At 38.9% G+C, this 14,393-nt stretch overlaps 2 protein-coding genes across 3 annotated transcripts in view; both read right to left on the bottom strand.

The window, feature by feature from the left end:
- The window catches only part of SNTB2 (syntrophin beta 2), a 104,005-nt gene that overhangs the window by 23,232 nt on the left and 66,380 nt on the right, over window positions 1-14,393 (bottom strand). The window contains exon 4 of one of the 2 annotated variants that reach the window (XM_078062834.1): window positions 7,383-7,525. The exons of the other annotated variant lie outside the window; for it this stretch is intronic. Within the exon in view, the coding sequence (XP_077918960.1) occupies window positions 7,383-7,525 (143 nt within the window). The remainder of the gene's footprint in view (window positions 1-7,382; window positions 7,526-14,393) is intronic. 2 annotated transcript variants of the gene reach the window in all.
- On the bottom strand, window positions 13,767-14,200 carry LOC118532440 (large ribosomal subunit protein eL33). The gene has a single exon (XM_036087063.2). The coding sequence runs from the start codon at window positions 14,124-14,126 to the stop codon at window positions 13,794-13,796; it is 333 nt and encodes a 110-aa protein (XP_035942956.2). The 5' UTR covers window positions 14,127-14,200; the 3' UTR covers window positions 13,767-13,793.

The following is a 14,393-nucleotide window of genomic DNA, read 5'->3' on the forward strand; positions in this document are numbered from 1 at the left end:
TAAGAGTATATAAAGGTCCTCAGACCAGAAAGTTGGCAGACGACTAGTTTAGTCCTTTTCAACTGGCTACACATTTGAATCATCTGGATAAGTTTTTATTAATAAGAATAAGATTGCCTGGGCCCCACCCTAGACCAGTTAAATCTGAATTTTTGAGGATCTGAGCCAGACATAAGTAATTTTTTAAAGCTATGCACCAGGTAATTCTAGTGCATATACACGGTTGAGAACTAATGTGATTAACTTGGCTAAACCAGTTGGTAGATTAGAAGAAATTACCTTTTTCTTGAAAGACACACTGTTGCTTTTTATCTGAACCAATAGTGGCTTTCTGACAACCAAAGGAAATGTAAAGGAGCATCCATTTGCCCTTAGAAGTCCTTTTGCTTGGTATGCCTGGGTGGCTCAGTCGGTTAAGCATCTGCCTCTGGCTCAGGTCATGATCCCAGGGTCCTGGGATGGAGCCCCACATCTGGCTCCTTGCTCAGTGGGGAGCCTGCTTCTCCCTCTCCTCCTCTGCTGCTCCCCCCTGCTTGTGCATTCTCTCTGACAAATAAATAAAATCTTAAAAAATAAAAAAGTCCTTTTGCTCAAATTACCATTAGAGGAGTGAAGGATGGAACCAGCAAATTTTTTAGAAAAATATTATATGGCCTACAACGAAGCTAAGAACAAGCCTTTTTTTTTTTTTTTTTTTTTTAAGAACAAGCCATTTTATTTATTGCTCTTTAAGGTACAATCCTCATCCAAATTTTCAAAAGTCCTATATGAAAAACATTGTCTGAGAGTGATTTTTTTAAAAGATTTTATTTATTTGAGAGAAAGAGAGTGAGTGAGAGGGAACACAAGTGGGGGGTGGGGGGGATGGGGGAGAGGCAGAGGGAGAAGCAAACTCCCCTCTGAGCAGGAAGCCCCATGCACGGCTGGATCCCAGGATGCTGGGATCATGACCTGAGCCAAAGGCAAACGCTGAAGCTTAACCTTAACCGACTGAGCCACACAGGCACCCAACAGTGCTGTTTTTTAAACTGCTGCTTCTACACTGGAGCTCCTTGGGCGGTTTCTTGTGCTGTCTCTTTAAAGGGTGGGGACTCAGCTTCCTAACGCCCTTGGGGCTCTCCAGAGCTGAGCCCATTGATTTTTAAAATTTCAGGCTTTAAGTCCCACTGGCTGTAAGAACTCAGGAAATTCAGCCCCTCTCCCTTTCAAAGGCAAATGTTACGGGGATTTGTCTTCCCTGCGCAGGCTTCCTGATGTGATAGTCTGTTTCTTGCCCTGTGGCTGCACCTGTAACTAAAGGTATTAAAAAATTAATGTGAAGAGTGGCATTGTTTTGCATTTTTTGCTAATCTCTATATATCCAGCTTAATAATAACTAGCTTTCCCGACCATGTCTCTGCCCTTCCTACCCTCTTCAATGCAACCTCTTCTCTGCCTTTAGTTGTGTTTGTTCTGCCAGCCTTTGGGGGTTTTCTGGATTATTTATGCTGATGTATTATCCAGTTGTATGTTTCTGTGGGATGAGGTGAGCTTAGGGTCCTTCTACGCCACCATCTTCCCAGCCTCTCTCCACAAGTTGTTTTTTCAAGTAAAAAATGGTGGTCCACGAAAAATCACAGCTAGTTCAACTAGCAAGTCAACCACACATGTGTTTTTGAGACAACCATCATACTTCAGTATGCAGCCAAAGTGCTTTTTTGAGTACTTCCCACCTCATCTTATAGAATATTAAGAAGATGAGTACTCAAGGGTTAAGATTAAATAAAACTAAATTTTTCCTGCTCCAACAAAGACATTTTGAGGTGAAAGTGGCATCCCCACCCCCACCACCCCCCGCAAGTCCATACAGTTTGGTATGGAATCAACTACCTTGATTCATGCTAAGGCACCAGCAATTTTACCAACCCTCAGTACAAATGTCAACAGGGAAAAAAGCAAGTAACATCTTAGTATTACTAAGAAAATAGTTTGGAACTCAAAGACCCCCTGAAGAGGGGATCCTCAGAGGTCCATGAAGTGTGCTTTGAGAACTGCCTCACTCAGCTGATTCCTATAGAACCAACATGCCAATTAAACATGAGTTATCTCAGCAAGAGTTAAGTTTCAAAATTATTCCACATATGATCCAAGTAGGACAGCATGGGCAAAGTGACAGGGTGGATTCTACCATATTCAGTTTGATTGCTAATCCCATGTCAGACATTAAAAAATATAAAGTCTGGGAGAATTTTTCCTACAGGTTTTGATTATGAAATATTTGGCAGAGGAAATCTAATTCAAACCAGGTGCTGGACTCTTGCTGAGCAGCAGTCGGTTGGAACACACTGCCAAAAGGACCCCTTTAGTGGGGAGGCCAGATGAGCTCATGCAAAAAGGCGTTTTTAGCAGCTTTTGCCCCCTAAATCCCATAAGCACAACACCACTCAATTTTCCACATTGTAAAGTAGCCACACTTTCTTTGGATCTTTTTCTCTTCCAAAGAAAGTTTATAGGAAAAGACTACAAAATGCACATCCTGCAAAATTCATAGCACCTTTAAAACCAATGGGTTTTTCTACCTGTATCATGTATCTGGCCTTAATCTTAAGAAATACGTAAAATAAAAATTTAAAAAATAAAATAAAAATCTTCTTCATTTATCACATATTTTACTCAAATTCCTCACCAGCGTGAAAATACCAACTATTAAGTGTACACACACACATATCTTGGTTTCTAAGAATCTGTAAATGTGCAAGCCAATAAAGGATGTTACTTTATATTACCCTAACAACATTCTTTGATTTTCAAACTACAATTAACTCTTATTTTATTAGGGGCTACCTACTTTTGTGGATCATCAAAGTCCTTGATTTCTTTTCCTTCCCTATGTGTTTATACTATCTTCTTTTTTTCTTTGTCTCATCTACTCATAAGAATATGTTCCAAAGTATTAGAAGTAGAATTAATGAAAGTGAATATGCAGCCCTTTCTCATTACTCATAAATCTCAACTCCTCTCTTTCCCCCACACCAAAAAGACATAAACATACCACTTTTTGGCCTTGCTGCTCTCTGTGGCATACCTCCTGGTCTGGTTCCATCCTTTGGTTTCTCCCAGTGGCCAAACTCTACCCACTACGGGAGGCAAAGGATGATTAAGCCCCACTTAGTTCTATCTTGCAGTGACTTCAACCAATTCCATCTCGCTGACACGGCCACATGGAAAAAATAAACCTCTCATCTGCCTGTCATCTTTGCTCCTAATCTACTGGTACTTCCTGAACAATGAGTAAAGAATCCTTGCTGCAACATGAATTAAACTTATTAAGAAACAACATGTTCAGAGAGCTACAGGCTCCACCCATTTAATTTATGGCCAAGTTCAATTTGCATGTCTAGGTTGGTCCAAATAATACATTTGAATTCCTCACATTTAACATGAAACTTTCACTATTTATAAAAACTATTGGGTAGAGCTAAGCTCCTCTTTTAACAATGGCCAAATCAACCCAATTATTTTTTACATAGAATTCCTCTTTGACAGATTTTCACTTAATAATAAATAATAATAATTACAATTAAAGCAGCTAACACTTACTTATGCACTTACAATGTGTCAGGTACCATTGTAGCATTTTACAAGTATTAACTCATCTGATACTCACACCCACCCTATCTCATTAGGATTCTCCAAACAAATTAAAATTGTACAGCAAAGAAAGACTAAGTAACATGCTGCCAATTACCTACTATAAGTGGCAAAATAGGGACTCAAATGCAGTCTATTAAGGATTGGTCTTAGTTTCTTCTATTAGATATTTGGGGTTTTTGGGGGGAGGGGTTGTTTTAATTATAACAGCTTTATTGAGATACAATTAGTGGATTTTAACGTACTCAGAATTGTGCAACCATCACCACATTTAATTTTAGCACACTTTCGTTACCCCAAAAAGAAGTCCTATACTCATTTGTCATCACTGTCTATTTTTGTCACAATCCTTGGCAATGACCAACCTACTTTCTATTTCTATAGATTTCCCTATTCTGGACATTTGAAATAAACTAAATCATATAATATGTGGTCTTTTGTGTCCGGCTACTTTCACTTAGTATGTTCTCAAGGTTCATCCATGTTGCAGAGTATATCAGAACACATTCTTTTTTTTTTTTTTTTAAGATTTTATTTATTTATTTGACAGAGAGAGACAGCTAGAGAGGGAACACAAGGAGAGGGAGTGGGAGAAGGAGAAGCAGGCTTCCGCTGGGCAGGGAGCCTGATGCAGAGCTCGATCCCAGGATCCTGGGATCATGACCTGAGCCAAAGGCAGCCACCCAGTCTCCCCAGAACATTCTTTCTTATTGCTAAATAATATTTAATTGTATGGATATACCACATTTATCAATTGATGGACACTTGGGGTTGTTTCCATTGTTTGGGTGTTATGAATAATGCTGTTTAGAACATTCACATATGGAGCGCCTGGGTGGCTCAGTCGGTTAAGCCGCTGCCTTCGGCTCAGGTCATGATCCCAGGGTCCTGGGATCGAGCCCCTCATCGGGCTCCCTGCTCAGCGGGAAGCCTGCTTCTCCCTCTCCCTCTGCCTGCCTCTCTGCCTACTTGTTCTCTCTCTCTGTCAAATTAATGAATAAAATCTTTAAAAAAAAAAAAAAAAAAGAACATTCACATATAAGTTTTTTCTTTTCTTTTTTAAGATTTTATTTATTTATTTGACAGAGAGAGAGAGATAGAGAGAGCAGGAACACAAGCAGGGGGAGTGGGAGAGGGAGAAGCAGGCTTCCCGCTGAGCAGGGAGCCTGATGTGGGCTCAATCCCAGAATCCTGGGATCATGACCTGAGCCGAAGGCAGACGCTTAACGACTGAGCCACCCAGGCTCCCTCTTTTTTTTTTTTTTTTTTTTAAAGTAAGCTCCATGCCCAGCAAGGAGCCCAACATGGGGCTTGAGCTCATGACCCTGAGATCAAGACCTGAGCTGAGATCAACAGTCAGATGCTTAACCAGTGAGCCACCCAGGCGTTCCTCATGTAAAAGTTTTTGTGTGGACATAGTTTTCATTTCTTTTGGGTATACAACCTAAAAGGGGGAGTGGAATTGCTACGTCGTATGGTGACTCTATGAGCCTTTTGAGGAACTGCCAGACCGTTTTCCACATGCACCATTTTACATTCCCATCAGCAGTGTAGGAGGGTTCCATTTTCTCCATTTCCTAGTCTACACTTGTTATTATCTTTTTAATTATAGCCATCCTTGTGGGTGGGAAGTGGTATCTCATCAATTTGCATTTCCTTCATGGCTAATTATGTTGAGCATCTTTTCATGTGCTTATTGGCCATTTGTATATCTTCTTTAGACAAATGTTTTTTAAGATCCTTTCCCCATTTTTTAATTGGGTAGTTTACTTTTTTATTATTGAGTTGTAACAGTTCTTTATATTTTCTAGATACCAGTCCCAAATTAGATAAATGATTTGCAAATATTTTCTCCTATTCTGTGGGTTGTCTTTTCACTTTCTTGATGGTGACATTTGAAGCATAAACGTTTTTAATTTTAATGAAGTTCTATTTATTTATTTATTTTCTTGTTGCTTGTGCTTTTGGTGTCCTATCCAAGAAGGTCTGCCTAAACTAAGGTCACAAAGATATACTCCTGTATTTTCTCCTAAGAGTTTTATAGTTTCAGCTCTTAAATCTTATTTATATCTTTTCCTTATTTGCAAATTATTGCCACACTGATAGTAGACACAGAACCATCCTATTTCCTTCTTTAGTACCAAAGTGCTTTGGTGGTCTAGGCCCCGTCTAGTCAATGGCCAGAAATTATTTGTTTATAGGATTCTACTTTCTAGTATTGAACAAAGGCTCATCTATGGGATGTCACAGATTTCTGCTCCATTTCTCCAGTGACACACAATTAAGGAAACGTCTAAGGATAAAGCTACCCTCCTTGCATTCTATGATCATATCTAGAGTATAAGCTTCTTCCATAAAATTTAAACTTAAGAGATCTCTTTTGTCATATTCATAAACTCTAAATCTTTGGGAAATACAAATTTAATTGTTGTAATTACAACTACTGAGGTATGTCATGTTTTCATAGGATTCCTGTCATGCTCCCAATGTAAGTATGACCGAGAAACTATAATTTAAGTAATAGAATTGAACTCAATTAAAATTTATTGAGGGCCCACTATATGCAAAGCATTATGGGAGTGCTGAGATGACTAAGTCATAGTTCTTGACCTCAAAGAGGTTATAATTTAGTGGGGATTAAAAAAAAATCCAGAGGGGGGAATAAAACCAAACCAAACCGGAGAACTGATGATTAAATTCAGTCTTTCTGCAGAACGCTTATATCCTCAAGGAATTAATTAATTCTTAGGCTCAACAAATCCTTTATTTCTATTCTGTGATCTAGGTGCTCGAGCTCTAAATTACAGAGAAATTCCTAAAAGCTATGTGAAAACTATATTTTATAAAAAGAATGATATATGTAAGAGAACTTGGAAAGTTGAAGGAAATCCTATATAACGTGAAAGTCTTCCTGTAATTTAAAGAATACTCTTCCTCAAATGACTCTTTGCCAACTCAAAGCAGGAACCCCCATCACCATTCCTACCTCCACCACACCGCTCCCTGGAGGACATACCAGATGGATCCATCATGTAGCTTTTTTTACTACCAAATACTTTTCTGTGGAGCTCCTTTTTTAATGTATAGTTTTTGAGTTATTTCAAAACCTGATTATTTTTTTAAGCTCAAATAATGCTAAATGTGAATATGTTTTCTAGTTTCAGACTAGTTTCTAGTTACCTCTTAAGACATCTTGGCCCCCAAATCTATATATCTCTATTCTTTTCCCTTCCAACTTTCCACATCTGGCATGCTAGAAACTTCCTGTTGCTTCAGGTCAAATCGATGTTTATTTGCTGGCATCATAATTATGTGCTCTTATACTAGAAAGAGAATTGAAGAATATTTTGGCTGAGTTGTGTGGTTTATCCACAGTACCACATTCTGGTTTAAGTGATTTCATCACTCAGTCAAAAGGCTACCCCAGGTTCAGTGGTTTTCTAGTCACAGTCAATAAAGTAAAGGAAAAAAAACCCCTACTATTTATCTTCATGACTAAGCAAGACTTGAAGGGAACAGTTATAGGAAGCTGTTTCAACAACTTAAAAAATGCTAATGACAGAAAACGTTTACTGAGCTGGGAGCTGCAAAATAATCAATGAGGTTGTGAAAGGAAAAGTTTTTGTCTCAACCATCTATATCTGCTACTTAAATGCTATTTTAGGTACCTAAGATAATAGAATTCACTTTAAAATTTTTTGGTAGAGTTAGGAGTAGGATAGCTATTTTATTTTTTTTGTCTTTAGACTTACCTTGTGGCAACAAGAGGGTAGCTATGACACGGTGATGCCCAGGCATCCCTTGTCCATGGCATACAGTCATAAAGCAGCAAATCCTTCTCAGTCACAGCCATGAGGACAGGTCTCCATTGTTGTCTTCCACCATCTAGTTTTGCCTGTTACAATGGTAAAATCCAGAAAGCAGAGCTAACTATAATGATATGTATCTGTAAAAGTCCCTTCAGCGATGGTCTAACATGGGTCTCCATTTTGTTCCCTGAACCTAACAGGCTTGAAGAACAGGAAACATCCCATCAGGTTCCTTTCCACTGGCTGGGATTCTCCAACGGGAGATGTGAGGTGGTCTGTGTAAGCTGGAAAAGCTCTCTCTGAGTGAGAGACATTATCTAGTGATAGGACTCTGTTTTTAGAGTTCCCCATTAACTTTAGGAAGTTTCTGTTTCTGTTTCAAATGTACCATTGCATTTACCTGCATAAAGTTCAGTTACCTCTGTGAGGATTTAAAAATGTAGGAAAACAACCACTATTTATCCATATTGTCAAGGATCCAAAGCCAAAAACCAAAGACTATGCTGAACAAAATCCCTGGTTTATCAAAACATTTCCCCCCATGAAATGACAGACAGGGAATGCTTAACAATAGCGTTATTTTTACACAGATCCTAAAACAAAAACAAAAAAACACAGATGCTTCAGGGGCGCCTGGGTGGCTTAGTCGTTAAGCGTCTGCCTTCCACTCAGGTCACGGTCCCAGGGTCCTGGGATCGAGCCCCACATCAGGCTCCCTGCTCGGTGGGAAGCCTACTTCTCCCTCTTCCACTCCCCCTACTTGTGTTCCCTCTCTCACTGTGTCTCTGTCAAATAAATAAGTAAAATCATTAAAAAAAAAAAAAACACAGATGCTTCAGCTATCACTGATGGCTTCAAGGAGAAATCAAAATGATGAATCACTTGTCTCTTATAGAGTTGTCTTTAAAGCTACTTCTTATTTTCTCTTCCTTAATGACTTCTGAAGGTCATTTGGACATGTCAGAGCCCCTTAAGAATGTATCTATAATCTGAAAAGTGGCCTGAGTGGTTTGGTTCTGTGTTATAACATCTACTACTAGAACTTTCCCCTCATAGTTAGAGCCACAAACTGACTCCAGGAGTTGGAAATGAATTCTAGCCAGTGAAGTGACCCATGTTCTTGCGTGTGCTGAAAGCACAAAATAGATGACCCTACTCTGAGATTCCAGCAACGTATTGTAGAAATAATTTTACTTTTCTTATCAGTGAACCCAAGTTTTCTAAGATTCTATATTTAGTCTCTGGGTAACTCTATAATACCCGGAGGGAAAATATCAGTTCCAAAGAGGTTCTCCTGGATTCTTACATTTTTGGGTCACAGAAAACCCAAAGGGATTTCTAAGTCTTTGTCTCTGAGATTGTTATGAATAATATTTCAAAAGGGAAGATATGGTAGTCTTCCCTTATCCACAGTTTTGCTGTTCATGATTTCAGTAACCCATAGTCAACCATAGTCCTGAAGCAGATGATCCTCCTGCTGACGTGTGGTCAGAAGGTCAACCGTAGCCTAATGCTGTCACATTGCCTGCGCCATTCACCTCACTTCATCTCACATCATCATAAAAATCACTAATATAGTACAATAAGATATTTGAAAGAGAAAGAGACCACATTTACATAATGTTTATTACAGTAAATTGTTATAATTGTTCTATTTTATTGTTAGCTGTTGTTACTGTTGTTAATCTCTTACTGTGCCTAATTTATAAGTTAAATTTTATCGCATGTATGTATGAGAGGAAAAAACAGTATATATAACATTCGGTACTATCTGTGGTTTCAGGCATCAACTGGGGGTCTTGAAACATATCCTCCATGCATAAGGGGACTACTATAATGTAAAATCTATCTTCCCAAGAGGTTAAAATGGCAATCTGACTTTTTTTTCTTTTCTTAAAGATACGGAGAGAGGGAGGAGGTCTTGGCTTTTCTAATCAATATTCAACTGCCTAAAAATACTGAAACAACTTCATTTATATGGAAGATTTTCAGTAAATACACCTCATGCCAAAAGAAATGCTTACCTATAGTGAACAGATTATATAATCTATAATTATTTTGACCACTTTCATACTCAAAGAATTAAATAATCTTATAGTTAGAAAAAGCTTTGGCATTTACTGAATTCAACCTCTATCAAATACATAAGCTCATTATAATACCTCTGAGAAATGTATCCAGTCTTGCTTGAACACCTTATTCCAACAGTGGCATCTGATTTGGATAACCCAAACAACTACTTCAAAAAAGTAAAAATTGGGCGCCTGGGTGGCTCAGTTGGTTAAGCGACTGCCTTCGGCTCGGGTCGTGATCCTGGAGTCTCGGGATCGAGTCCCACATCGGGCTCCCTGCTCAGCACGGAGTCTGCTTCTCCCTCTGACCCTCCTCCCTCTCATGCTCTCTGTCTCTCATTCTCTCTCTCGCAAATAAATAAAATCTTAAAAAAATAAAAAATTTAAAAAAATTTTAAAAAAGTAAAAATCAAGATTATTTTAGAAATAGTACATTGAGGGACACCTGGCTGGCTCAGTCAGTTAAGCATCCGCCTTCGGCTCAGGTCATGATCCCAGGGTCCTGGGATCGAGTCCTGCATCAGGCTCCTTGCTCAGGGGGGAGCCTGTTTCTCCCTCTGCCTGCTCTGACTGCCGCTCTCCCTGCTTGTGTTCTCTCTCTCTGACAAATAAATAAATAAATAAAATCTTTAAAAAAAAAATAGAAATAGTACGTTGAATTAGTTCAGTAGTACTATTTTTTAAAGAGATTAAACTTTTTTACTTAGTATTATTTCCCAACTCTGAGCTTGTGTTCTTGGACAATATTTTAAAATTAGTAATTTGTTTGCTTGCTTTTTGTATGCATATAGATATACACAAGAAAATTACTGAGCATCTACTTTATACATGGCATTAGGCTAAGTTCTCTGGGGGCAATAAAGATTTGGGAAAAAATGTGCTCCCGTCTTGCAAGAGCTCAAAACTGACTGGAGGAAACACCACATAAATATGGTCCATCACATATTGTGATGAATTGGTGGCTTTGTTTTTCTCCTTTCTACTTGTCTTTATGTAGCATAAACCAAACTAATTTCACTTTAAAAGTTTAACAACTCTCATATATTGCTGGTGGGAATCTAAATTAGTTCAACCCTGATGGAAGGCAATTTGGCAATATTTATCAAAATTACAAATGCACATGCCCTTGTGGTTCTTTAAAAATATGTCCACAAATTCTTTACTACTCTTCCCTTTAAGAGGTGGAGCCCTTGGTGTAGAGTGGACTTAGTAACTTGCTGCTGATGAAAATACAGTAGAAGAGACTAGATCATAAAAGGCACTGAGGCTTCTAGCTTGTTCTTTCTCTCAGATCAGTTCCTCTGGGGAAAACCAGTAGCCATGTCTTAAGGACACTGAGGCAGCCCTGTACCAAGGTCTGCATGGCAAGAAACTGAGGCCTCCTGCCGACAGTGAATGAATCATGCTGGAAGTGGATGGCACAACCTCAGTCAAGCCCTCCAAACGACTGCCCCCTGGCACACAGCTTGACTGCAATTTCACGAGGGGTCCCAAGCCCGAACCATCCAGCTACACCACTGCCGTATTTCTGATCTTCAGAAACTATGTGAGATAAATATTTGTTATTTTAAGGCCACTAAGTTTTGGAGTCATTTGTCATATAGCGATAGATAACTAACACACCCTTGGACCCAGCACCTCTGGGGACTTATCCTCCAGGTACAGAAATATCTCCTACTCTCTAAACTCTCAATATCCAAATATAGTAACTGCTACATCAGTTACATTTTGATAAATCCCTTACTACCCAAAGTTTTAGTACTCACCCCCAGAAACTTAAGAACCAAATATATTGAGATAATATGGGTTCCCTTGTTATCTGATCTATCTGAACTTGGAAACCAAAGAGTTTGGATAGCACACGTGTGGAAGAACAAATTACAAGGTTATTCACTGTACCATCCTTTATAAGGGCAAAAGATTTTAACAGCAAAACTGGGAGGAGTGCTTATTTAATTGTGGCCACACAATGGAAACCCATACAGTTGTAAAAAAAAAAAAATGCTCTCTCTGCATTAATATAGAAAGATCTCCAGAATATATTGTTTAATGAAAACAAGAAGAAGGTATAAAGTAGTATGCATAATATGCTGTCTTCTTTTATAAGAGAGAAAAAGAAGAATATGGGTTATTTGCTTTTATTTTCATAAAGAAACTCTCAAAAGATTTGCTAGAAAGGAGTGAAAGTGATTACCTCTCTGGGGAAAAGGAGTGGGAACTGGGTGGATGGGGGACAGAAAGGAGAGTAAGATTTTTCACCAACTAACTTTTTTTTTTTAAGATTTATTTATTTGACACAGAGAAAGAGCACAAGCAGAGGGAGCAGCAGGCAGAGGGAGAAGCAGGCTCCCCACTGAGCAGGGAGCCCAATGTGGGGCTCAATCCCAGGACCCTGGGATCATGACCTGAGCTGAAGGCACACACTTAACCAACTAAGCCACCCAGGTGCCCCACCTATTAACTTTTTATTCTGACCTGTGAACCACATGAATGAATGTATTACCTTTTATTTTTTATTTTTATTTTTTTAAAGATTTTATTTATTTATTTGACAGAGAGAGACACAGCGAGAGAGGGAACACAAGCAGGGGGAGTAGGAGAGGGAGAAGCAGGCTCCCTGTGGAGCAGGGAGCCCGATGCGGGGCTCGATCCCAGGACACTGAGATCATGACCTGAGCCGAAGGCAGACGCTTAACGACTGAGCCACCCAGGTGCCCCGAATGTATTACCTTTTAAAATCATGAAGATTTCTAACATTGCTGAAAACACAGCACAATTACCACTCAGTTGAGTTTTTCAAGCAGCATATAAAAATTTAGAAACAATGAATTTATACAACTCAACACCCAAAAAACAAATAATCCAATTAAAAACTGGACAGAAGGGGCACCTGGGTGGCTCAGTCGTTAAGCGTCTGCCTTCGGCTCAGGTCATGATCCCAGGGTCCTGGGATCGAGCTCCGCATCGGGCTTCCTCCTCCGCGGGAAGCCTGCTTCTCCCTCTCCCACTCCCCCTGCTTGTGTTCCTGCTTTCACTATCTTTCTCTCTGTCAAATAAATAAATAAAATCTTTAAAAAAAATTTTTTTAAATAAAAAAATAAAAACTGGACAGAAGACATGAACAAACATTTCTACAAAGAAGACATCCAGATCGCCAATAGACACAAAAAGATACTCAACATCACTCATCACCAGGAAAATGCAAATCAAAACTACAATGATCTATCACCTCACACCTGTCAGAATGGCTACAATAAAAAAATACAAGAAACAACAGGTGTTGACGAGGATGTGAAGAGAAAAGAACCCTCTTACACTGTTGGTGGGAATGCAAACTGGTGTAGTCACTGTGGAAAACAGTATGGAGGTTCCTCAAAAAATTAAAAATGGAACTACCCTAAAATCCAGTAATCAAACTACAGGGTATTTACCCAAAGAATACAAAAATACTAATTTGAAAGGATATATGCAACCCTTTGCTTATAGCAGCATTTTTTACAATAGCTAAACTGTGAAAGCAGCCCAAGTGTCCATCGATAGATGATTGAATACAGAAGATGTGGTATAGGGGCGCCTGACTGGCTCAGTCAGTGGAGCATGTGACTCCTGATCTCCGAGGGTTCTAAGTCTGAGCCCCATGTTGGGTGTAGAGATTACTTAAAAATAAAATCTTAAAAAAAAAAAAAAGATGTGGTATATACACACACACACAATGGAGTATGATTCAGCCATAAAAAGAATGAAATCTTGCCATTTGCAGCAACATGGATGGAACTGAAGTATAATGCTAAGTGAAATAAGTCAGTCAGAGAAAGACAAATACCATATGATTTCACTCATATGTGGAATATATGGAATTTAAGAAATAAAACAAATGAACAAAGGAAAGAGGCAAACCAAGAAACAAACTTTTTTTCCTGAGGATAAAAAGTGCAATTTATTTTTTTAAGATTCTATTTTAATTCCAGTTAGTTAACATAGTGTTACATTAGTTTCAGGTGTAAAATATAATCATTCAACAATTCCATACATCACCTGGTGCTCATCACAAGTGCACTCCTTAATCCCCATCACCCATTCAACCCAGCCCTCCACCCATCTCCCCTCTGGTAACCATCAGTTTGTTCTCTATAGTTAAGAGTGTGTTTCTTGATTTGTTTCTGTCTCTCTTATATTTTCCCTTTGCTTGTTTGTTTTTTTGTTTGTTTGTTTGTTTCTTAAATTCTTTTTTTTTTTTTTTACAAGAGAACAAATCTACACCTTTATTTACTTTTCATTAAATTTAAATCCTTGAGGGGTACAGCATCACACGGATTCTGTGGCCAATGGCTTTAGCAGGAAGGTTGCTTCGAAATTTGGCACGAACCATGCCACTGTTTCCATGAGCACGAGTTACTTTTCCCCAGATTACTCTGGTTTTGTTTGGTTTGCCACCAGGAGTCACTGTGTTGTTCTTTGCTTTGTACACATAAGCACATCTCTTGCCTAGATAGAATTCCGTTTCATCTCGAGCATAAACACCTTCGATTTTAAGAAGAGCTGTGTGCTCCCTCTGGTTCCGGAGACCCCGCTTATAGCCAGCAAAAATGGCCTTGGACCACAGCCTTCCAGACATTATTTGGCGTTATAGGAGTCCTGTTCCCAGCAGGCCTCCACAGACTCCAAGATGGCAGAAAAAGCTGTTTCTTAAATTCTACATATGAGTGAAATCATATGGTATTTTTCTCTGACTTATTTCACTTAGCATCTTATTGTCTAGCCCCATCTATACTGTTGCAAATATCAAGATGTCATTCTTTTTTATGGTTGAATAATATTCTATTGTGTATATATACCACATCTTCTTTATCCATTCATCAGTCATTGGACACTCGGGCTGCTT

Source organism: Halichoerus grypus, chromosome 15, assembly GCF_964656455.1.
Source record: "Halichoerus grypus chromosome 15, mHalGry1.hap1.1, whole genome shotgun sequence".
Classification (NCBI taxonomy): domain Eukaryota; kingdom Metazoa; phylum Chordata; class Mammalia; order Carnivora; family Phocidae; genus Halichoerus; species Halichoerus grypus.

Coding starts and splice junctions, on each gene's coding strand:
- LOC118532440 (XM_036087063.2), bottom strand. CDS start 14,126: ATGTCTGGAAGGCTGTGGTCCAAGGCCATTTTTGCTGGCTATAAGCGG.